The sequence below is a fragment of the Anopheles coustani genome, chromosome 3 (genome assembly GCF_943734705.1).
Source record: "Anopheles coustani chromosome 3, idAnoCousDA_361_x.2, whole genome shotgun sequence".
NCBI lineage: Eukaryota > Metazoa > Arthropoda > Insecta > Diptera > Culicidae > Anopheles > Anopheles coustani.
Genome location: NC_071288.1, coordinates 20,751,080 through 20,776,920, shown reverse-complemented (window position 1 = coordinate 20,776,920; position 25,841 = coordinate 20,751,080). Strand labels below are relative to the sequence as shown.

At 45.3% G+C, this 25,841-nt stretch overlaps 1 protein-coding gene across 7 annotated transcripts in view; it reads right to left on the bottom strand.

Moving 5' to 3' along the window:
- Positions 1 to 22,213, bottom strand: part of LOC131258715 (casein kinase I) — a 54,988-nt gene extending 32,775 nt beyond the window's left edge. Inside the window, exon 1 of one of the 7 annotated variants that reach the window (XM_058260092.1) lies at positions 21,736 to 22,213. In XM_058260092.1, the coding sequence (XP_058116075.1) occupies positions 21,736 to 21,872 (137 nt within the window). In that variant the 5' untranslated portion in view covers positions 21,873 to 22,213. The remainder of the gene's footprint in view (positions 1 to 21,735) is intronic. The other 6 variants (XM_058260086.1, XM_058260091.1, XM_058260090.1 and 3 more) reach the window with 6 other exon arrangements.
- Positions 22,214 to 25,841: the final 3,628 nt, after the last annotated feature.

Here is a 25,841-nt window from a genome sequence, read left to right as displayed (position 1 = left end):
ATTCTCTTTCTTTCTAAGTAGTGTCAATAGTGTGCTCATTAGAATAAATTTACGTTTGAACCTACGAGTTATAAATAGGTGTGTATTTGACTTCTAAAAGCATCGTGAAACTGTTTGTTATGAATTACCTCAGCTAATCAACTATCATTTGAATTCGCTAATTTTGCAAATAGGACTCAAACTTTCTATAAAAGCATGCAAATATCTTCCCAATATTACTCTATAAAAGCATGCAAATATGTTCTCAATATTCTTAGGAACGAATATGTCGCGGAGTGCAATGGAAAGCTAGACGTAGTAAAAGCATTGGTAATTAAATAACTTCTCGAAATCGTTGCTGCACTTTCACTTTTGCTCATGAAGCAAAAACGTCATTAGGAAAGTACTATAGAAAATACCGTTTGTCTACGACAAACATCGACATCGTTCTGATTTCATTCGTACCGATTACGAGCGTTGCTTAATAGTATTTCTTTAAGCTACTTTCGTCAATCCTTGTGGCTGGTCGATGCCCTGGAGTTAATTACTGTCACGCGATAAACTACAAAGGCACGCGGGCGGCGTGTCCTTAAATCAACCGGCAGGAGACGGAGGCCGGTCAAGGCGGTATAGTGCACGACCACATCGGCCAGAGGTTTGATTGGTTCGCCGGGACGATCGAGGAAAACAGAAGGGTACAAGGATGTTTGCGCTGGGAGATGACGTTCGTGACTGGCGCGTGTAGGAGTCAAATAAAGACCGTAAAAAAAGAGCAGATGATAACTAGTCGCTATCGAACCGATCATAATATACCGCCGCATAGCGATGCCCGATAAGAGAGGATAGAAGAATGAAACAGGAAGGTCACCTGCACTCCGGGACATCGTCTGCGGGACCGAAATGGTATCCAACTCCCCCCCTACATCCACAACCCGTTGTGAGCATCAGTTCGGCGAAACAGTGAGCTTGCGTGCGTGCGTGCGCTGTTTCCTCTGGTTTCCGTGCATATATTGAGGCCTGGCGGTCCCATATTTGTTTCCTCCTGAACCAGCGAAGGGACACCCTGCCGTGCTCACGCCTATATTTTGATGGAATCCAGCGGGCAGGTCCTCCTTCTTTGCGATAAACATTTTCCCAAAAGATTTAATCAAAAAGCCACCACAACGGGGGGGGAGTAGAAGCGCGCAGAGCAGGGGCCCAACAACGCCATTAGCCAGACGAATGGCGTGAAACGGAAACCAAAAGAAAAAGGACCCATGCCAGCAAATTGAGCTCAATCGATTGGGGTCGACCTCACTCACCCCCTGTGCGCGTGTCTTCTTGTTCCGGCCACAACGTCCTCGAAGGAGAACTCAAAAAACAGTTTATGACGAACGTGTGAGTCGAAGGTTTTTCCCAAAATTGATTCTCCAAAGTTCCCCGAGTAACACTGGTTGTGTTACAACGCTCCGATGAGATTTGCCACACTCAACTCTAGAGCTAGCCTACCGGTCGGACAGGGTGTCCTTTGGGACGAGACCAATTTTCCGATAGGCATTGAAATATTGAATATAACAAATAACCTCTTTAATAGTTTTCCTCACCGGGGAGGATCAATTTTTGGGTCAAAATATGTTGACCCGGTTTTGCAACACCAATTCTCACGAGACACCATCCTATGCTCACTTGCATGCGTGTAAAATTAGAAACCCATCACGACCTACCCGAGACCACAGATCCCGGAACAGGAGGAGGAGCGGCGAAACCAGCGGAACAGCGAAACTCGTAGCTTACGAAACCGCGTTAAGGGACAGTTTTCCGTACGGTTGGGAAAACTTTACGACCTTTTCCTGGCCTCGTTGCGTCCTGTCTAAATAGGAAAAGTTCCTACAGCGTCACCACCGAATCCAGGTCACCACAAGCGACCAAGGACGACAGGGTCAGCTTTCTCCAGTGGAACGAGACTTGCGCGAGGTGTGTGTTTCAGGTCGAAAGATGTGAAATCAATCGAATATGCCATTGAGGAAAAGTCAGTTCTGTCAAGAACACATAGCGATTGCGGTTCGACCTGAAGGTCACGTTCAATCCTCCGGCTCTGTGGGGAAATACGGGGGGATCTTTTTACCTACCCAAAAGAATTAACTTGTGTATGTTTGGCTTTACCGAGGGCCAAACGCAAAATGGACGATTAGGGATGTTTTGTTACAAATTGATTAGAATTGGCTGACATGGAATTATGACATAAAGTTCTTTTCACTTTAAACATAGCTTTAGGAGAATAATGTATGGAGTTCGAAAAAAAATGGATACCCAAAAGATACCATTGGTAGCAAATTGAAGATCACGATAAAAGCTGCCAAAACGTCTGACCCTAAGTAAAACGTACGTAGTATAAATTACCAAATGTAAAGCCGCATGATGAGGTGCCGCTGGTAAATGGATGCTTGTGAGAGTGTGGTGCCGGTGCTAAATCACTACCGTCGGTGCCGGTTCACTGCTGTCGAAGAGTCCGTGTGCAGTCCCACGTAAGTGCCACGAATGCAGACGAACAATGACGCCAGAGAAGTTTATCAAATGCGATACGTAACAACACACTAACGTGGTGGCCAAACTGCTGCTGACCAACACACGAAACGTCGAGCTGCTTGCAAAAAACTATCTTCCACAGGCCAGTGGTTCAAACTTTTCGCGAACAACATAAACAATGCAGCGCCGCTGTGGCTTCGGGTGGCTCGCGAATCGGACCTCCACCCGTTGGTGAGTCATTTTTCAAACCCCCTCGGTTTTCAATGTTGCCAACTTCTTAGCCAATGGGGGTTAACACTTGCCGATACCGTCGGCTTTTATCTCAGCCTCAGCTGATAGTAGGACGTTCGTCACGAATCACACTTGAAAAACGAGTATTGAGTAAGTTTTCTCTGCGGCTACACTACAATGGAACGGAATGGGAACAAAAACGGTTGATGATGAAAAGTGCAAGCAGTGAGATTTCGTTGATTCAATTTTTCGCGAACTTTCAAGGACTGATACCGAATGGCCGGGTTGGAAAGGGCGTTAGAGGAGGGGTAGGGCGAGCAACATTTGCAATATTTTGCAGCAGCAGACGCCTCCGTTCGCCACTGTTTCGCATGGGGGTCGGGGGGGGGCTAACAACGCAACAATAGGAGGAACCCAAAGGCACGCACACACTACTCTCTATCGCCATATATTCAAAATGTAGGTTGCAGTGTTGTAGGTGCCGGTTGCGCCTATTTGGGTTTGGTTTAATTGTTTCGTGTTGCTTCAGCCAAAAAATACATTGTAGTTGGAGTGCGAAAGGTTTGGCAATATGTTTCTAAGATGGAGTATCAGCATGGAGCCAATTGTCTTGTGTATCTTCTTTTGGTCATTTCTTCTCTAGACACAGCGACACAGTCTTAAATATGGTATTTTTCTTCTCTCAGCATGAATAACAATAAGTAGCAAAACGATTAATAAACTAAACACGTGCTCTCGTGCATTTGAAGAAAATGTTCAAAACTAAGAAAATGCATGCACTACAGACATTGTTGAATTTCACTATAGTAAAACACATAGAAGAAAACCGTTTCAAGCGCGCCGTCATTGGCCACACAAGTTCACCAGTCACTCGTGGGAGCTATTTTCTTCGCCCGTTGGTGGTGTTTCATTCAACTAATGGAGCACACGATGCATAGCAAACGCACAATTAAAACTCTTTACTTTTAATCCTCTCATCGCTTCCGCTTTTCCCTATTAAATAGCATATAGCACAACGGCACACAACGCAACAATGGTCAACTGTCACAAATCCGATGTTAATTGCATCCACTTTGTCAAGCGCCCGGAGACCGCCCGTTCCTTCTAGGACGATGTTCTCCAGCACCTGACACTGAACTGGACCATCTACACCAAACGATCGCAGCACAATAAGCACTGCCAGTGAAGAACCTGTTGGGAGTGCCGGAATCCCGCAACCAATCCCTGACACGTGTTTGTACGATTTCCTCGCTGACGACGCTGATGAAAATGTGTCATTTCGAAGCCGCTCAACTCTGGCTGTATTGCGGATCCGGGGAGGAGGATTCTCGTCCCACACGAGTGGTTTTCTCTGTTTTTGAGCAAAATTTGTTCTGATTTGCACCTTCCCACACACGTACCCACCGGAACACCACGTGAGACCACGTGAGTAAAATGAACTACTATACCATTAGCAGAGAACAAGGAGACGAACAATTTCACCTTCGTACGGAGTGGGAGGGAAGGGTAGTAGGTGGGGAGTAGTGCGTGATGGAAAACGAACCCATGTCAAAAACACCCGTGACCAACCCGTGGTGTAAGAAGAGAGGGTGGGGGGGGGATTAGTGGCAGCATTGGGAAAAGGAAGAGGAATAAGGTTACTGTTGGAACACATTCATTCCCACATACACATACACAATGAAGCATATGGAATATACGTGCAGTGATCGAAGTGTCTTGTGTCCTCTCCTGCCATGGAACAGATCCGAAGCCTTCCCCAACACTCCCACCACCAGTTCCACTTTCACACACGTGCCCGCTGGTGAAAACGCTTTGGAAATGCAGTCACGTGTTTCCTGTCGATGGCGTTGACACTTTTCACAGTACGTCGAGCACAATGGTGGGGGAGGGGGGCGATCCTAGATCAACCATGATTTGAAGGTTATGAAAGGATCGTTGGCACGTCTCCACCTAAGCGTGAGCCAACCTTTTGATGCCTTTGAATGTTGGAAAATTCCTTCCATCTGCTCATTGTTTTCACGGCGAAAGATACCAATGGAAAACGTTAATTATTTTCCCATAGTTTTTGATGTTCAAAAAAATTCTTTGTTTAATTTGATGCTTTAAATTGTGTATCGAAACCGATACGCTTCCCGGTTCCGTTTGCCAAACATTTGCTATTTTACCCTTACGAACGACGCCTCGCGTAACGATCACTTTCAACAGACATATGGCACACGTACTGACTCTGATCCGTCCGCTTGGCGTTCATTTCTCCGGGTGTTATGTTGTTTATAAGCATTCTTCCGAAGCATATGGAGGGTTCAAATCATCCGCCCCAAATGCTAGCGCCCTTCCCCACGGAACTGTGTGATGGCTGCCATTCGCAGCTGAGTCACATGGCGGTAACCGAAACGCCATTCCAGTATCGGCCATAAACGGCACGTTTGAAAAGGCCAACACAGCAACACAGTCCACAGGGCACGACGCTAGAAGAACCAACGAAGGAAGTCGGCTGACGAGGAAAGCAATACAAGGCAGGGGGGGGCAAGCAGAAGTTAGTGCCTCTAAACCCTATACTGATCAGTTCGATGCTCGGTGCTTCTGTGCCAGCTGCATTTTACAACGACGACTGCGACAAACTGCTCCATCCCGTTGTTGCCAGGAGCCATGGAGGAGGAAAGCGTATTAAAAGGTGGTCGGTTTATTACTTTGGCTTCTTTCCACATTTTCTGCCCGAACGATTGAAGTGTGCTCACGGTTTTTATTATTTTTAAAAGCATCGTCCGGCGAGCAACGTGAGTCGAGTGTTTATTAAATTATAAAACAAAACGGCACCTTTGATGGTACACTCTTGCGCCAAACGCTGGGGGTTTATGTTTCAATTGACAGTCGGTGCAACACGTTGAAGAATCATTTGAGTGTGCAAGATTTATGTTGCACATTATTGTGTGTAATGATGAATTTTAAAAAGGCATCAGCGGTCAGAAGTCATATCGCATGTGAGTTAAAGTGTGTATTTTTAGTTTGAGCTAGTATATGTCGATTTAGATAAGAAAACATATTTTGCTGTTTTTGTTATAAATCTTCAAACCAGCCCTATGTTCCGTGGTAACACAATGCTATGAAATAACAATAAAATCCGTTCAAGTTCGAATGCATTCGTCAATGCCAACACTCAGTTGCAAAAGCAATAAAAAAATGCAACCACAAAAAATTAAACCCCACAGCAAATTGGTGTTGGCAAAAACGGTTGTACACGTTTGGTTGTACTTTCGCCTTCCACGAACGGTGATAAGGTTACGATGGTAAAACTTGTTAAGGCGTGAAAGCTGGAAACGAGACGCACTTTTCCTTGCGATTGGGGAAAATATTACGCGCGGAAAACGAATCACCGATCGAAAGTAAACCACCACCCACACGCGTCCCACTGGGAGACCACAAACAAAGCAATCACCAAACCGCATAAAAGCATTAACTAAGAAGAAAGGGAAAATCGATGGTAGTTTTAGTTTTACAGTCTCAATGTTTTCCAAACGTCCTTCGCGGTCGCGACCGGAAGGTGAAATTTTTTAAGCGGCTGAAAGAAAATGAAAGAGATAGTTTACCACGAAAAGGGTGCATCATACACACACAATTGTGCAGCGAAGTTGCGTTTTCCAACGGAAATTATAGGAATATATATTTTTTTAAACTGCAAATATTGGCCAGCTTAAATTATACCATGTAAAACATGTTGTAAGGCGTACAGGAAATTTTCAATGCTTTGCAAATCAAATACCGTGCTTGAGGGCAAGCAGCGGATTGTGCATGTGCCACCAAATGTGTTATGTGTAATTGTGCGTCCATCCAAAAGGGGTGTCGGTTTTCCTCTTTCCCTACGCCTACCTGCAGTGGGTGATCTTTTTCGGTCGAAAGTTCAGCGGAACGCATAACATTGGTGCTGTCGCGTTTGGCGGTTTGCCGCCAGACCAAGATGCCCCGTTATTTCAGTCAGAAAAGACAACCAACTGGACGCCAACAGCCGAGCTGCCGAGGTTGATGCTTCTGCCGATAGGGTTTGATGCGGGATATCGACGCCAAGGAGAGCTCTACAACGCCGTCGTACGAGTGTTGCATTCTTCCTTCTCCGTACAAAGCACATACGGAGTGGGTACTCAACACGAACAACCAGTGCTCGAAGATGTCCTCGCTTGGTTGTCGTATTAACGCTGATAAAGCTCAAGTGCTAAGCTAAGTTCATTTGAGGCAACACACGACATCTTATCGAAAACTTCCATCATTAATGAAATATAAAGCAAACTTTTAATGGAAAATTCAATTCATTGTGGGTGTTGGCAAACACTGCACACTGCGAATTATGAACACTATGTAAGGGAATGAAATAAAAAGTCTAAATCAAACAAAAACGCTGCGATGAGGTTAAAAACAAATGCGACGACGAACTCGGTGACCGCAGAAAGCAGATGTTTTTGAAGCTGCTGTGCGCGGATCTTTCTCTCCTTCCAGTATCCCCCCACCGATGTTTCTCAGCTCTTGCATTGGAAACCCAAGAAAGAACACACATAAATCGCTGATAACCATCCTTCCCCCCTTCAAACCGCAACCCGCCGAACTAACTGGCTCCATTCGAAAGAATGACGCTTTTCGTCACCGATCCCTCTCTCGGCGTTGCTACTACTTGCTGTATGTTAAACATTAATTTTACTTTATGTTTCTTCCGCCTTCATCACTCTCGGCCGCACAATGTGGTGTCAGCAAACCGGCCCTTCACTACACTTATCGCTCGGACACTACACGAGAACACACACACGTACACAACGAACGTGAATCTTCTTTTCTATCCGCGATGCACACGATCAGCTTCTTGATGGCGACGTTAATCGGCCTCAAGCTAAGTGTCTTGTTTCTCGGTAGGTCAAAACAACTGGCACCAGACACAAGTGGGTTGGGTGGGTAAAAGAAATACAAATATTTTCGCCAACAGCTCTCCGTCGCTCACTCGGTCACACTCGATGACAAGACGTCAACGTGAGGCGATGTCTCCAGGCGATAGTGATCATCTTGTTTTTCAATAGATTCCCATCCATATCCTTCCTTTTTTTACGTTGCGGAACAAACACAAAATCACTCCATCGCTTCGAGCACTTCTGCTGATTCGAATCTTATCAATTTGACAAAAAAAAACCACCATTGTCACCATTGCTGAGTGGGAAAAAGGAGCGCAGGGAAAAGAGTTCATGCGTCATTGCATCGCGGTGAGGGAGTTGTCGTACAAGTTGAAAACCGGGATTGTCAATTTAATTATTGCCAGCCACTCAACATTATTGCTTGGTCGGGCTTTCACCATGCGCCCCCACCATTTCCCTTTTTTTTTTTTGTTACGTAAAGGCCACCTCGGGTGCACTTCTCCAAATCAAACTCCCACATCGGATGACACTCCGGTTTGGTGGTTGAAAATAAATTTTCAACAATTCACATCTTATCCCGACCAATAGCCATCGCTGCAACTAAAAACGAAATGTCCGTCATGTTCAAAAATAATATACTCCTATTTTCATCCGATTTCCGGATGATTCCGGTCGGCAAGTCGACTTTCGACTCGTCTAGTGAACCGAAACGATCCGGTGGGTGATTTTATTAGTTCAACAAAAAGAACCAAGTCTCAAATCCGCGGCGCGAATGGGCTGAGATTTCAGTTTTATTATCTGCTACAACGTGTTGTGGGGACTCGTTGTGTTATCAGTGGTGTGTGGATCGGCTCACTTTTTACAAATCATGACGCATACGGCCCACGAGCGCACGCAAACAGACACACGCGGTTCTGTGCAGATCAGATGATCGCGAGCCAGCGCAAGATGATCGTACGCTCACACACGCTCGCACAATCATTCACACGCAGCGCACACGACGCACGGTTTCCGTATCGTATTGCCGGCCAAACCATGAACGTACGCACAAAAATGCTACCGATTAAAAATAATTCCTCGCTATAAAACTACCGACACTACGGATGAAAATGGAACCGAATACCGGGCACCCTCGCGACCGCTAAAAACTGGTGTGAGACAGCGACTGTGGGGCGGCCACACACTATCACTCTGCGCGAATGTCAACGATCGACTGAGAACGAAACGTCAGACGCGACTGCCAGCAGCAACAACACGGTGTGTATGGTGGAGTCGACTCGCGGTTCCACCGGCCGACCGACGGCGCCGGCGGTAAAAATATGAAAGCGCGTGAGTGAGAGTGAGAAAGAGAAAAAGGGCGCACACGAAACCGACATCCGAGAAGGTCCGGTTCGAGAATGTATGTTTGTGTGTGTGTGTGTGATGTCCATCGCACGGCCATCCCAAAACAGTCCAGAGGTAGTCAGGCGCGCGTGGACACGAATCGAATAAATTGCCGCTAAACGTCAAACCGGTGCGCGGACCGAGAGGGCCACTCCTTTCCCAGTCGCCGACCGCAGAGAAGCAAACGACGGGAGCGAAATCAATACCACACATTCCCGACCCTGGCGCACCTCCACCCGTTGCCCCCCTGCTGCTGTTGCTCCAAGCAGCGCGATGGTCCACTAGCTTTTGCTTTTCTTGCCGTCCGGGTCGGGGGAAAGAAATCACCACCACCGTGAGCGCACGTCCGAGCCGATCCCCACGTTCCGCGGGGACCCGCGGTGGTGTCCCAAAACTGACATCCATTCCAGCGAGCCCAAACATCACCGTAATCACACCCGGCAAACGCAGCACGACGTAGTTCTGGTGGTGGTGGTGGTAGTGGTTCGACCTGGTGAAGTTTGGTACTACCGCCATCGACGGCAGTAGCGCGCGCACTCGGGCTCTAATCTAATTTCCATGCGATGATGGATGGCGAGGTCTACGGGACGCGATTGCATTTCGATCGGCGGCACATGGCCGCACCGCCCCTCTCCTCTCCCGGCTCAATGTTCCACCGTTCTTTCCCTAACACGTGCGATGGAATTATTTTAATCTGCCGTCGCCATGCCATTCCAGTGTCTTTGCGTCCCACTAGGATTGTTTGTCCCATTTTGCTATTCAATTCGCGAGTGGAACTTGTGAAAAATAATAACAACAACCGTGTACCTTATCAAACAAAAACAACATTGCATAAGGTTGGCGAGAGAGTCCGTAAGTGATTCTGACCAACGCAAATCAAATTACGATTTACGCTACGGACAAGCTGGAAAGAAGCTGTACTGATACGGTTGGACTGGGTGGGGTACACATGAAAATGTACAAAAACATTTGTGTTATTTTAAATTTGGTTATTAAAAATACACACAACAAAGTAATTGAACTGCAAAAAGAACTAAATTTAGATGTTCGTTCGACAAACGATAAATGAATATGAATTTTAGCTCTTTAGAAAGCTCATTTGCAAACAAGTTGGTAATGAAATGATGTACCTATAACGACATCGCACGTCATTTGTAATTAATTTATCACTGCAAGACCCTTTAACGGCATAAAATCGGCCTCAAGTTCGCGTAATAGGAATAAGTAGGTTCTTTCCGTTGAACGTATGATTAAAAAATAATAAATCATATTCATACTTTTCTCGTTCAAAACGCCACAGGCTGGTTAAGTTTGGATTGAAAAGGGCATGCAACATGACCATTTTTTTTCACCAGCAAGTGCGTAATAAAGCCAGAAACGTTTGACTTATCGCAAAGTATCCCCCTTTCGATGGTACACACCTTCGGCGTTTGATAACATTAATTCTAAACACACCATTCGTAACTCTTTCACTTCCGTGGCTCCGTCGGTTGGTTCGGTGTGTGGATGGCACGGGGGCATTGCCAGAGTGTGTGACGGGTTGTCAAAGGCAGGACGGAGGCGGATGATTAATGTGCGTAAGTCACGCGATTTTAACTTCGCAATAGAGAAGAACCCAAAATGAACAAATTGTTAACACCTACATCTTCGTTGGAGTTTTGCATCGCATTTGACCAGCCTGTCGGTCAAACAAGCTATCATCACTTTCTTTGGCGTTATCATTTGGAAGAAAATTGCTAAATAATAAGGTAAAGGGTTTCGCACGATAGCTTAAACCCCGCGGACGAACTAACCTCTGCCGACCGGCAATGGAACGGAGAGCTTATCGTAAAAGCCCTTGACAGCGAAATGAAATCAGTGTTTCCCACCGTAGAACAATACTATCTCGACGAAGGTTCCGATACGAGTGAACCTCGAGCAAATTGATGATGTTCTGTAGCAAGCAAAACCACCCGACCTTAGAGCGCAACACACGAAATGGGCAGAGGCGTTTAGCTTCCACACCGTGACCTTCTCAAACCGAACCAGCGAAAGGGTGAGAACGGAGCAGATGTGGCAAAATTAACCTACGTCATATCGCGAACAATTTGCAACACAACAACAACGATGCGCCCTTTATTTTCATAGCGGCTTTTTCCACTTCTAAACCACAACCACCCGCACCCAGCCGACAGCTGTCATTTAAAACCCGGCTTTCAGAAGGGGAATAGCAAAGTATTATTATTTTTAGCGTTCCCATTTGCATGCCAATGGTGCGAGAGTATGTCCTTTCTATGGTAGCCCTCTCAGTTCCATCAAACGTAAAATATAGTCCTGCGACAAGATCCACAAAACTGTCCCCCCCCCCCCCCCCCCCCCCCCCTCCGGTATGTCACAATGATAATTGAATAAACCAGCTGGATTCATTGGACACACAAACTCGGCATAGGAAAAATCCCATGGAAAAATCGGATGACCTCCAATCGATTCGATGCACCGGTCGCTTCCGTCAAGGATCGAGAGTGTGGGCTTTGCGCTGCTCAGGTGGTGCGAATTTCAATTACGAACGCGATTGACCTTTTTCCGACTGCACCACCGTCCTCCTATCCTTTTGCCAACCTAATCGAAGTGTGTTTCAGTTTCGATTCTCCATTAAGTTCCAATGTGCTGGTTTTTCCTTTCCATTTTGTATACTCCTCCACTTTCCATCAGAATAGAGGCAAGGATATGGGAAGGGCACGACGATGGCACAAGGGCGAAAAAAGTGGAACATAAATCTGATTACATTTCCATAGCACTACTCACACACAGCTGTACAGCACTACACAATGGAGATTGAATCGATCGATCGTCCGAATGTGTGTGGTGAGCCCAAGAGAGCCGGAGGAAAACGAGAGGAAAAACCGATTGGTGGAATTGGAAGTGGAGGAAAATCGATCGTTGAATTTTAGCGCTCTCGTGGGAGCAACGACAAATAACGAGAAATTATTTTCCTTTTCCCTCCGTGTGGGAGAGCAGCATCGAGTGCATTAAACGGAAAAGCTGCTTGAGTTGTGCAGCGCAGCAAAACAAAAAATCAAATAGAGAGGAAAGGAGAGGACTGTCTTGGACCCATCCGCCTACGACACCAGCGGAAAATGCAATTTCCTAGTCCAGGGCGATCATCAACAATGCGATCCGGTGGGATAACAATTGACGGCAAAAAATACATATATCCATCCTCTTACACAAGCAGATGCTACTGGAGAAAAGCTCGATCCCAAGGTTGTACTGACGTTCCTTTGCCAAGCCTAGGTGGCAGGCACCATTTTTATGTCTTTTCTATCACCAATAAAATTGTTGCAATAGATTGATAGGAAACGGAAGCATCAACGCGCAGAACCAGGTCGAAAGGCAGGTCTTCTTACCGGTGAATACAGCCGTGTTTCCAATGTATCCGGAATCAGCTTTAAAAAAGACAATCAATCAATAACATCCGCCAATCGATAGATGTCCTCGACCGATTCTGGCACCAGAGACGACGGATGGCCATAAGAGCAATTATTCAGAGGGATGCATTTTTTATCCCATTTAAGTGGGTACGTTCATTTTCTCCCTTGTTACATAATTGTACCAAAGCGAATTCATAGTGACATAAAATTGTGCTTTCAATGCGTTGCGGTAATAAAGAATTGGAAAGTTTGAAGCATTCGTTAATAAACGAACAGCAATTTCTAGAAAAATTAACTTATCAACTAGCAAACCTTATAACTCAAATCCATTGAGGAGTAACATCAGACTACGACACTGTTTAAACGTGTAATTGCATCATTTACCTAAAATAGAAAGAACAAAAGAAAGAAGGAAAATACATTAATTCAACTGCTAAACATGACAGCACCAGCCCGAAATCCCAGATTTAAGACTTATTCTTTTTTTTAGTTTTTTAACTGGATATGCTTTCCAGGAGAATACTAAGAATGAAACCATGCAAAAGGTTCAATGAAGCTTTGACTTCGTTGGAGGTTTTTCATTGCATATTCGAGCGCGCCCAAATAGGACCGGTCATTAGTAGCATTTCCACATAGTTGCTAACCACTTGGAGCGAGGCAAAATAATAGCAACCGAAAAAGATCCCAAAGAGGAAGAAAAGAATGGAAATGATTTTTAAATGTTGAAAGTATCATTACACCAGTGAACTGGAAAAAACAGAAATAAATCATGTCATGCATACAGTACATCGTACCGTCACGTCACGAGTCAGTTTAGCCCTCTCCCTCCCCCTCGTCACCTGTCCAATGACCATCGAGACAAACCGGCCACAAAACAAACAATAGATAACGGAGGACAGAGGCAGAGACGGTGGCGCCAAGTCAGACGCGTCCACGGTAATGAAGCGATAATTTTAATGGACTATAACGTTACATCACGAACGTAATCAGAGTAAGAAACATGAGGCCCCCCTAGGGGAGAGGGTGGAGTAGTGAGACGGTGGATTTCTGTGGGTGTTTGGGTGCGATTTTGGGGCAGTGTGATTTTTGATTCCTTTTTTATTATTTTTTCCCTTTTTTTGAGGCCATAATGGTAGCTTCATAAAGCGTATGGAAGAAAAAGAGACATTGAAGTTATTTTTTACTACTCCAAGGAAGGACACTTCGCCACAGAAAGAAAGTAGCGCACGGTAAAATTTGAACACTTGATTTCCTTTCTCGAAAGCGAACAGTACTAACGATTTAAGTTGAAATACCAATTTGGAAACTGTACAACCGAACTGTCCTCACACAAATGTTCCATTTCATACAGCAAGCCAACACATTTTGGTCTACGGGTGAGGATGTGGAACATTTTTAGCCAAAGATGAGTGTGGACCGTCCGAAAATAGAATAGTCAACTCATTTGTCGCGAACTCGGTCAAGGCGTGCCAAGAGATTGGTACCAAGAAAATTATGAATGAACAGATGCAAACAGAGGACTAAACCAACAGACGGAAGGATGGTCAGTTTATGCATCTGATATTCTTTTAATACATGAATTTTATTCGCAAATATTAAATGGCAATGTATCAATAAAAGGAACCAAAGAGAATCACAACACCTGCAAAAACAAGCAAGCAAACTCTACAATCATTTCTATTAATTTTTGCTGATGTTTTCGCGCCCTGATTTGCGTTAGCATGTTGAGACCCGACTCTTTTGAAGGTTGGTTGGGTTCTCTTATCGAAAAGCTAACAACACAGCCGAGCTTCCCGGTGCTGAAGATCAGCTGATGAAACCATCACGTCCACTAGAATTCCCAGTACAGCGAATGCAGAACCACTCGTGTGTACCCACGAGTGACGACGCACAAGAAATTACTCGCGATAAATGTTTGAAGGGGGGAGCCATACATACGACGAGCTAAGATCTCCAAGCCTTTAGCTTTGCACGCCCTTCTATCGATCCCTGGTGGCCCCCGCGGTAACACCCACCACACGGACAAGGAGACTCTGAATGGAGTTACTTTGTTTGCGGTGAGGAGCTTAGGCACACGCGCGCATACAGGCCCGTCGTCTCAGCTTTTTCGTTTTCTTCGCCTCAATGAGGAAATGGTTCTTCTTGCCATGGGGCTGATAAGATACTGTGGCACTGGGAGATTATATGGCCGCACGCACTTGATCGAAGGAAGCGATAACGAGACCGGTCGCGTACTGCAGTGTGACGAACACATTGCTTCTTTGCACGATAAGAAGATCCGTCCAACAATGCGAAAGTGATTTTAAACGAGGGGTTTTCTTTGCACTTCAACTGACAAACAAAATCAAAGGACGCAAAAGCATGAGCCGCGGAGGAGGTTTTTATCGTGCCGTTCCGTCAGTTGACTTCAACTGTCGTGACGGGCTTGTACACGATATACATTACCAGTAGATAGCAAACCAGATACACAAACTACAAGAAAAAAATCAATATTCGGAAAGTTTATGTAAGCAATTTAAATACGTTAGCAATTTTAGTACCCATGCAGCCCGTGTGAATAAACGTGCGCTCGGGTAAAAATTTTATTTTACCTCAAGAACCTCAAAATAACTGCATTAGAATAAATTAAATGTTTCAATTAGTTTTTGGATTTTCAATTTCTTGTTGTTACTTATTCTTATCTCGAGAACAAATTTTTTCTTAAGTTTAGTTTCAAAATTTGCTAAATTAAAACGGCTTGCATGCAACTAAAATACCCTCCTAAATTCTCTGACATCTCTATGGAACAAACATCGAAAAAAAATGTGTGGGTCAGATAAAGACGACTCCTTGTCCTTGACGGATACAAAAAACAAACTTTTACTCAATTACGGTACATAATGCAAAAACACATCGAAAGCTTTGAGTCACATCTTTGCCGAAATAAAACGATTAGCGAATTGCTAACGTTTTTCAAACGCGTCCACAACCCGTTAGGTAACGGGCAACGGTTTTCTCGGTGGTCTTGCGAAAACATAAAAAATTGTACACATCAATCCGCACCATTCTTAACCGGTTCTTGCGGGAATGTGACTTCAACGGGTTTTCGCAGGTGCGAACTAGTGGAACACTAGGATTGTTAAGTAATCGAATTGTGTATCCAATCAATGTGAAATGATTGTTTCAATAAATTGGGGCTAAATTTTATAGTTCACAATAAATGCGAAAAAGAATCATATTCGAACGCATCTTTGATGAAATAAAAAGATAGTCGGCAAAGCAGTCAACAGCACACGGTCGGGGAGAAAACTGGATATCGCTTAATGGATGGTAGGCAACACTGTTGTGTGGCTTGGAATGGCAGTTCGCAATTAGCATTTGCGCTTAAGTACACACTTAAAAAGACACAAAGGAATCCCTATGCTTCCCCAAGCGGTATGTCGTGATGATTGCGAAGAGATATGCTGTTTAGTATTATCACAGATACTCGTTGAGCTATGGGGAAGTCGATGCGAAGTTCGGTGGCTTCGTGGGCGCTGGCGGTAAGGGGTGGTAGTACACCCCCCCGGTAAGTAACCAACAAACCGCCAAAGAGAGCGGCGCAAGCAATTTCATGCCGTTTAAAATGACAGCTAAAACATTCCAATGTCACGGCCGACGGCGAAAGGGGAACAATTACGACCCAGTTTAGGATCAGCCCGGGCTCTGCGGCGAGGCGTGCGCACACACGCACGCAACGCGCCATCGTTTGATGTCGAGCTGATGGGAAGAATCAGAAAAAGAAGCTTTGCCTCCCACAGGCGGCAATCTCCCTTGCTCCCCCCCGGTGCCACGGGGTGAAATTGCACCGGCGATCTCGCACATTACTTTATTTTTTCATCGAAAAACAGCATTCCTCCCTTTTCACTCGTCGCATGCACAGCGGCGCGAAAATAGTGCCGTATTTTTCTTGTCTAGTCTCACGAAAGGCGCAAAAGCACCGTCGGAAGAGAACCGGATTTCGACGAGGCATCGGCCAAACGCGGAACAGGCGATTTGCGCCTCCTTCCATGAGGCGGCCAAACGAACCTGAATGTTTTTTTTTTTCGTGGACCGGCCGAGGAAATCCTGGAGCCCACTTCCAGACAACGGGATTAGCGGAGGGGTCTTGGCCTACTCTCCGGCGGTACGAGTTCGCCAATATTTACACACATTGTTGTAATGGGAAGTAGATATGCTAGGAAAAGCCAGATGACGTTGGAGATTTTACAATTTCTTCTGACATCAAGCTCATGGTTCGAAAGTTGTTCACCTGGAGAGTTGAGAAAAAGCCTACCACACAAGTATCAAACACTCGGTAAACGCGCACACACACGCGGGGAATTTGAAGGAAGAAACCCCCTTGGAAACTATCGACGGACACATGCACGCCATAAAGCTAGGAATCGTCAAGATGTCGGAAGATTCCGGAACCGGCTCTTGCATTACCCTGTTCGTGTGTAAGTGTGAACACAGTGGGACTATAGTAGAATAAAAATAGTAAGACTAGCTCTTTCCCTTTGCTTAATGGATGAAGTTTCCGAGTCGTTTAGTTTGCGGGCACCAAACTTTTCCCCCGCTTTACTCACATTTGAACATCAGTGCAAGAAACTGACATACCATAGGGCAAAATGGAACTTTGCTCCGAAACAAAGAAAGGAAAAGAATGACCAGAGTAGAGCAAACCAAACCCCCGGGAAACGATGGAAAGCCCACCCGAAATGGGAGAGGAATTTGCGCGAAAGCCGCCAAAACGGAGAACTATGAGTTGAGTCGGTTTGTTGAACTTAACCGCAGCACGTAATGACTCATTCCATCGAGATAATTTGCCCGCTTTGCTCTACGTGGCGTAAAGAGTGAGTTTATTGGTCGGTGGTAATAATACGCCCGTTGTTACAGGATTTGATTCAAACAACGTCGTGCAATTAGGGATCGCCCATACTTCCACGTGGTGCTGAGCGAAGGAGAGTATTGAACGGTTGAAAAGGAAAACGTAAACTGTAACTATTGATCAAAGAAATTTCGATGCAATCTTCGCCCGCTCTTGTTCTGCCTCCGGGTCGGTCGTGGGTAAGTACATGCGTGCGGGCTTTTGAAGGAACAGATTCGAAAATAGATGACTCATGCTCCGACGAACGAATATCATCCGCTCGCGCAGCATCACGATGCCGAAGCGATGGCGTTGATGCCGCACACGAGTTGTGAGTTTGCGGAATAATTGGCAAGAAAAAAGAAACTGAAGAAAAACTACATTTCACACAAGGCTCGCGGAGGAAAAGAACGGCTAATGTTAGGTTCAAAAGAAGAAACAATTGCACACATACAGACAACAAACTTGAAAATTTGATTTATAAAGCTCCACAAGAAGCAAACACCTACTCGGAGCAGAAACGAAAACAACGGCTTAAAGCAGAAATGTCAAACATGCGGCCCGCGACTCCTTTGAAACAATGAGTGGAAAGATTTGATCCTTTCGTTTGAATAGCAAAACAAAATCTTTGTGAAGGGCGTTTACCAATCTGTGAATTTCATTTGGGCAAAAGGACTAAACGAGCGTCAATGTAACGAATTTCTTTAAGAATGTTATATTCACCATTGATCCATATCCTGCCATAGCAGTTGATAAAAGCAAAGGTTTTATATAAATTTTTCAAGACAAGTGAATAAATAGTGTTCATGTTTTCGATGCCCTTACGACGGAGTTCTTACTGCTCACCGTTTCAAATGAGTAAAAATGATGCCTAAATCTCAAATTCGATTCGACTCGATTTTTGGGAATCAACTTATTTGTGTGCAAAGGAAATTTTCATAAATCTAATCAGTACTGAAGGAACTGAAGCCCGCAAAGCCAAACGAGTTTGACATCGCTGGCTTAAAACGTTCGAAAACGTGATATGCAAACAGAAACGTCCCTGCCGGATCTGGTTGAGGTTCGGGTGTCTACAAAAGGAGACTCCATTCCTTTACTGGCAAACGAAACGCAAGCAACACATCGAAACCCCACAACCGGATGAAATTAGGAAGCCGAACGGAACGAAGCTTTTTCTGCCGCGCCATGGCTGTTTGCCTTGGCATCTCATGGAAGAAGCGTCGCCATGACGCACGTCCGAAAAAAGGGAACGAATAAAATGGTTCGGAAGGAAAATGAAACAAAATAGGAAATCCTACACACACATACAAACACACACGAGTCCCGGAATTCGTTCTCCTCGATCGATAGCTGAAATTTTCTCCGGCGGTTCGTAGCGAATGGAGGCAACAATGACGGTGCGATTGAGTCCAACCATTTCATGTTAATCGCGAGATCATGATAGATAATCAAGCAGCGGAAATGCCACGAATGTTAGGCGCATGTCTATGGACAAACAGACCGATTTCCTTGACACACGAAGCCAACAAAAAGGCATAAAGTTTAAACAGTTCTAATTTAATTTAAGCAATTCTGATAGTCAAGTACCTCTCAGAAACTATAGCACATGTTTGTGATTTTGACACTCCAACACATAATGAATGAAGTGCTCAATCTTAATTTGCAATACACTTCAAGCAAAATAAACCAACCGATAAATTCCATGCCGACCTAATTGATTGCAATTATGCGGTTGAACTTTTTCCCCCCGGGTTGCACATAAAATTATGACGATCAGATTATTTACCACAAATGCTGCCACCATACGCTCCATTACGATACCCGTACAGTTCACAAACTGTTTTGAACAATTAAACTTTTTTTCTCCCTGCATCTACACGACCGGAACACATCAACACACCACCGTCGCCGGTCAGTACCGGCCGGAAACGCTTATCTGTCCCATTAGCACAGTTTTCAAACCTATCGGAGGCGGCGTAAATTATCGCCTCATCACCAGCCGCAAAATGATACGCTGTTGGTGCAAGGCAAAGCACATCCGACGCTGAGGGGATGGCCTGCGATGGGTGTCGTGTTTAGCTGTGTTGGCAATTTGCTCCAAGCATATTATTCTCCAAAAATCGGATGACATGAAACAACGGTAAGAAAGCAGTTATTATAAATGGTTAGAAATCAAACAACTCTAGGTTTACGCATTGAAAAATACTTAAACTAAACCTCTACTAAACTAAACTGTTTCTGCTTTACCTACGAGTATGCTTTCTGCCAGTCGAACTTGCTCACGGACAACAACAACTATATCCCCTTGGAGATGTTGGTAGAACACTCGCAAGTTTATTGGATTATACCTAAACACCCTAAACCAACCTTCAATCCATCCAATTAACGTGTCTCCGCCGTTTGCCAAACGCTAGGTCCAAACACAAGCAGCTGAAGCTGGCTCGACAGCAGCGCAACGGTACGGCGAAACAAGACATTTATCAACCGGTGTCTGGCACGTGCTAATTTATGTGTCAACCGATCGTTTTTCTTCCCAACGGTTGGCCGATCGGAGCGCTTATGGCAATCATTGTTTGCTTAAATCCACCGGCTTTAGCAGCTACTTAGGATACTTATACTGCAAGATATTCGTCCCGATCGATTAGCACTGGAGCTAACGATGGTTCAGCAAATACGGTCACATGAGGAAAGTGGAATGTAGAGAAAAGATATTGCATGTACCGAGGAAGCATGCAAACATCACGACACGGAAAGTAACAAGCTGAGTACGACACTAGAAAAATCTTCTTTACGTTGATTGGTAACGAAGATTTTCGATTTTAATGGTTATAATACGATTACAAGAAATTAAGTTAGAATTATCCAACAACAAACATATAAGAGCTATGATGAACACATCACACTGTGTCCAATCCTACCAGGAGTTTTAGTCACCGCATATCGCTCACTGCTGGCCGCCGTCGGCTACGACAGACGACCAACCTTATCTTATCAGGAGTCTTTTTCATGGCTTCCTGCAAACCTGCAGTGCTTGTAAAGTAACTGGTTGACTGAGCTAGATAAGCTTCGAACATCTGCGCCCAGGCGAAGGTTGAATAGAAAAAGGAGCCTGGAGTTATATCCAGTAGAAGGTGCTTCTCTCACCTACAGTAAAAGTCTTACCCAAGAAACATGTTAGTGCTCATCTTTACGTAGTTTTAACCTTTTGGTGCCACCTTTGGTGCCTGGAACGGTATACAATGGTTTCATGAAGGACGTCGCGCAGTCGAACAACTTAACCTGAACAGCAACCCTTCGCTCCACGTGAAGGCTTGTTGATAACGTTTATCTGTTTGTTCGATATCGTGACGGTTGCTGGTCACCATCGAACGGGCGCAAACCCCCGTTTACAGTTGGCCAAGTAGATGCTGGCGACGGCTTACGATGCGATTTAGCACCTTCCGGGCAATCACCGTGCCACAATTTTTAAATTTAGAATACGGAGCGTCACAGGACATTTTGTCAAGCTAGTGAACTTTTGTTTTGACAAGCTAGTGAACCGATTTTCCGTTATCTTCTGCCAGATGTACAAGGAATCCAGGAATATGAATAATTACCACGCGAAAAAGATTATTCAACTGAACTGAATATACAGTTGTTTAGATTCGATGTTTAGTTAACCTACTGTTTGTATACACGATTATCGCATTCTACGCAATGCGAAATGTACTAATCTGGACTTCACCTTTAAAGCGTGCTCACTGCTTCGGAATCAATTCCCTTATCCACTCCGACTCCATCTTCCTAAAACCGTATCCGAATCAGTATACTAGATTCGACTCCGGATGCTCCAGTGAATCCGTTTTGATCTGTTGAATCCGGACGGATCCGTTTGAATCCGAATGGATCCGCTTGAAACCGAATGAATCCGATTGAATCCGGATGGATCCGGTTAAATCCGGTTGAATTCGGTTTAATCCGGTTGAATCCGGATGAATCCGAATGGCTTCGGTTGAAACCAGATGGTTCCAATTAAATCTGGATGGTTCTGCTAGAATCCAGACGCCTTCGGTTGATTCCGGGTTACTCCTATCGTTTATGGTACCAATGAATGCTTACGAGCAACTCTGTTGAGCAAGGCTGGAGGAAAGTGAATCAAAAGCGAACTTGTCGAACTCCGGTCCGTTCAAATACAAATTCGAAAAAAAAGATGGTTTTATCCATGGTGATGCAGTAACGGCATAAATACAAGTGAAGTATCATAAGGACAAAAACATGTTTTGTAGCACTCAATATGCTGCCCCGGCTTTTGCAACGATACCAAATGATTGCACCTTTACAAAAAACAAACATAAAAGAAAAGATATCAATGCACATTTTCCTAATCACGAACTACGATTGAAACCTTCTCAAAAGACATGGGAATCGATTACCGACTGATGATTGACCCTGTTATATTTATTTACCCCCTACTTTCCCACAAACTCCTCACCTGGCCTGTCGAGCAGCGTCACGGTCACGCCCGCCACCACCGGCCTCACCGGCAGGCCGCGCCTGCTGTTGCTGCTGTTGTTGCGGCGGCTGCTGCTGCTGCTGCTGCTGGTCCTTGCCCTCGCCGCGGCGCTGCATTTTCGGTTCTGTCGCCAAGTTGTCGTCGGACCGGGAATACGGTTTTCGCTACAAAGATGTCCCGGGGATGTCTTGGCTACTACTCTACGACTAACCACCCACTTTTGTGGGGGTGCACTCGGTTTGGTGTGAGATGGAAGAGTACGTTTTCAAGGTTTACTTCACGCCGGTCCGTTTCTTCGTGCTGTGTTACGTTCCTAGGGTGGAAAGTGTTCCGTGTTGAAGACCAGTTGCACCGAAGACGTGTATGTGGTGTGTTTGGTTTAGTTTCGCTTTTTTTTGCCCAGATCAATTTTCGCGAAACCACAGCAGACGGGAATTTTACGGCACGGAATTCACCTTCACCCCGTCAGCAATGCAAGCGAAAACAAAAACGCAACCGAAAAAGATGCACTCTAACACTATCAAGCCACTTCAAATCAGCTATGACAAACGGCTTGGACGATGTGTTTGACCCGACGGTGAAAGTTTCACGCAGCTAACCACCTCCCACGAACGGTTCTTCCACAGCCAACTACAATGACGTGCAGCAGCGTTCCAAGCACATCACATTTTCGGCACAACACGACGGGTACCGGTTGTTGTTCGCAACTGCCGTAGAAAACTAGACTTCTTGGATTAACCGTTTTACAAACTACAATGCTCGACAAATCGCGACTTGCACCGGCACGAAAAGATGCCCTCAAATGCGTATTTCTTTTTCACGGGCACACAACCAAACAAACAAACGAACAAACAAAAGAACAGCGGGTTTGACCTTCGCTACGTGCACCACACACCACCGCCCGCTTTGCCGTTCTTCCGCCCCGCTTGTGTTGGATATCCTTCGATTGGAGCTGGTCTAGACGCACGCCAAACACCAACACCGACCACACCGGGTGTGGTGGATACACGACAAGACCAATTCAACGCACAGCTGCCCACAGAGCATTATGTATGCACATGCATCACCATCATCACCAGCACACCACCATCACAAACTGCACCAGCTGCATCCTTCTGATGGCCCGAGGCGCCCGGAGGATTGCGGATGGGATGCTGATGCGGTCACTCACCCCCCACCGCTGCTTTTTATTTACTTATTATTTATTTATTTTTCTTCTGACTTCTTCAATCAACACACACGCACGCACACAAACACACACACTGTCGCAGCACGCAACACTAGAAAGCACGAGAGCACTAACTGATCGCCATTCTACCGCACTCCATCGCTAGCACGTTTATGCCGTTTCGTCGAAGATTAGAAGATGTACTGCTGCCGATTTCGGTTCTAGCTTTGCTGCTTCTTCTACACACACCCACTAGGATTAAATCACTCGGTTCAAGCGCTGCTGATACTATTTATGTCCTGTGCGTGGTATGCTGCTGTGGAAAGTAAACAAAAGGGATATGAGCATTAATTACCAACAATTTCTAGCTTTTAAACATAATTTCTCTCCGAACCGGACACGTTTGCAAAGCATTCGATTGGCGTTTGGTTCCTTGCACTAAATGTTCTACCTCTTCGAACTACCTAAATTAACCTAGATTTCCCTTAATCAAGTGTGTAAGGATTTACAGCAAGAGTGGAGGTTACATGGAGGTTACACACCCACAGTTCCACATACAGACACACACACAGGAGGGGATGCGCTATTTCTGTGTCCTGATTAAGGCAAACCCCCTTACCTAACTTGCCCCGACCACCAACAATCACGCTTTTAAGAGAGAGAGCATAATTTATCGCGCGATATTATTTTTGCGCGCGCGCATCTGTGTTCCTGTGTGCACATACTCATATACACATTCACTCCCTATCACACACACTCACAAAACACCCACACCAAAAATATCCGGAAAAAAGGATATCCTTGTCGCAGAGCGCGTGGGACGCCGATCAAAAATAGTTACTTTTTCTTGTGCGCTCCACGGGATGTGACGTGACGAATGGCACACGCGCGTGTGTCAGTTAACGCCTTACCCTTACCGCTTTTCCCCACCCCTCGAGAACCAGTGGGAAACCCACACAGATGCGAAGGAAAATATTTGCTCATTTGCCGATGTAACGTGGCGCCACTTGAGGAAAAATTTGCTCACCCTACATCCAACCAACACAACCACCTCAACATGCTTCAGATGTCATGCTCACTTTTTACTCCCTTTCTCTCCGTTTCAACGCTGCCTGTCTCTATCTAATGCTTTCATTAAATGCGGGATTTTCCAGCCCGTGGTCGCCCACGCAGTTGAGGAATGTTTTGGTGCTCGTAGTTCTCTGGCCCTTCGCATGTTGCTCTTGGTCGCAAGCAGCGCTCTCTAATTTTCTCCAAACAAGGGAAGGTTCAACCGAAGCATAAGTAAAGGATGTTGCTGTCCCGTACCAAAAAAGATTTAGTTAAACTGGGAAACCATAAGAGGGACAAAAATCAAACGACTGACGTTGATACATCTTCAGCTTCCAGGAACAGTTGTTGAACATTTTAAACTAAAGAAGCATACACTGCATACATCCCACGAACGAATCACCACCGAAACCGGTCGTTCTGGTTGGTTTTCCCATTGCGCAAAACTTATAATCTCATGCATCAGTCATCAACAGGTTCTCGTCGTAGGAGAAGAATACCAAACTGAAGGCGACCACAGATTTCTGCTGCAATTAAAACGGGTGACATGGTTGCCTTAGCGGAAGGCATTCTTTCTATGGCATGTCAATGTATTGCAGTTGTTGTTGCACTTTCGATAGGTCAACAATTATGGATAGCGTGGTTTAACAGCTGTTGAAATTGAGTTACATTATCGAACATCAAACAAAACACGGAACAAGGCAAGTGTCTCCATAGTGTTGTTTGGATTGTGAAGGTTTTGTCGGAAGATATCTCCAATGGTATGGCAAAACTTTTCGTTACGATAAATGGTTGCTTGCATAACGTTGGGTGGGTGTTGTTGATTCACAAATTTCCACAGGGGAACCGGAGAGAAGAGTGCAGAATTTTTATCACCACCACACGCCCACAAGACACAGGCAAACACGTTTTGGAGATTGTTTTTTCGGTTTCCAATGAACGGCACACCTATGTAAGGCTCGATTTTTCCGACAGCTCGATTAACGGTGCTGCCATTTCGGTAAAGTTGTTTAGGCCTTGCCTACTGCGACGACGGGGCGGTGATGAACAACGGAAGCACTGCACCAAAAAACAAACGTCATCTCCCGTCCGTCAAAAGCAGTACGAAAGCCTTACAGCACAGACACCCGTTTCCCACCCACTGGAAGGAAAAATCGATTTTTCACCAACAAAAAAAGGCACAATTGTTCACTCTCAAACACTCTCCAACGATGTTCGTTTGTTCTCTTATTTCTCACACGTGTCTCTTCGTTTGGACCGAACGGCCACACTGCTAAAAACTGCTGTTCGCGTTCGACGCACCATAATTCTTGTTCACACTCCTACTCATATAACAACCAGTGTTTTTCTTTAAGTTCTTTATGGGCTCCGATATGGTGCCAGGGTTGAAGCCTAACACGCCACGGGGTAGTGGTCTGTTCGGATGTCCGTGAGAAGAGTACGTCTTAAAGACATTGGACATTCCCTATGCTATGCGCACTCCTCCCCAAGAAGACGAACACTATTGTGCGCCATTGTGTGTCGGGAGCGCCAGCCTTTTTCCTCTCTTCCGTTGGTGTTTTCATTTGTCCGAGAACACGCATACATTCCTACACGGACGGACGCATACTGCTGGTGTCTGCTCCACATCAACGCATCTTTCACTGCAGCTGCACACACGACGTTAGTTGAGACTTCCGGGCTGGAGAACCGGATGGCCGAAATGGTGCTGTGCGTCCATCGCGTTAGGGAACTGGACGTCAAAAACCTGAGACGACAGATCCCCCCCGGGACGTGGGTTGAAAGATGATTTGAACGGTGCACACCTTTTACCCCCTTTTTATTGTTTTTCGAACGACATCGAACTCTTCACTCGTTTTCACCCGAT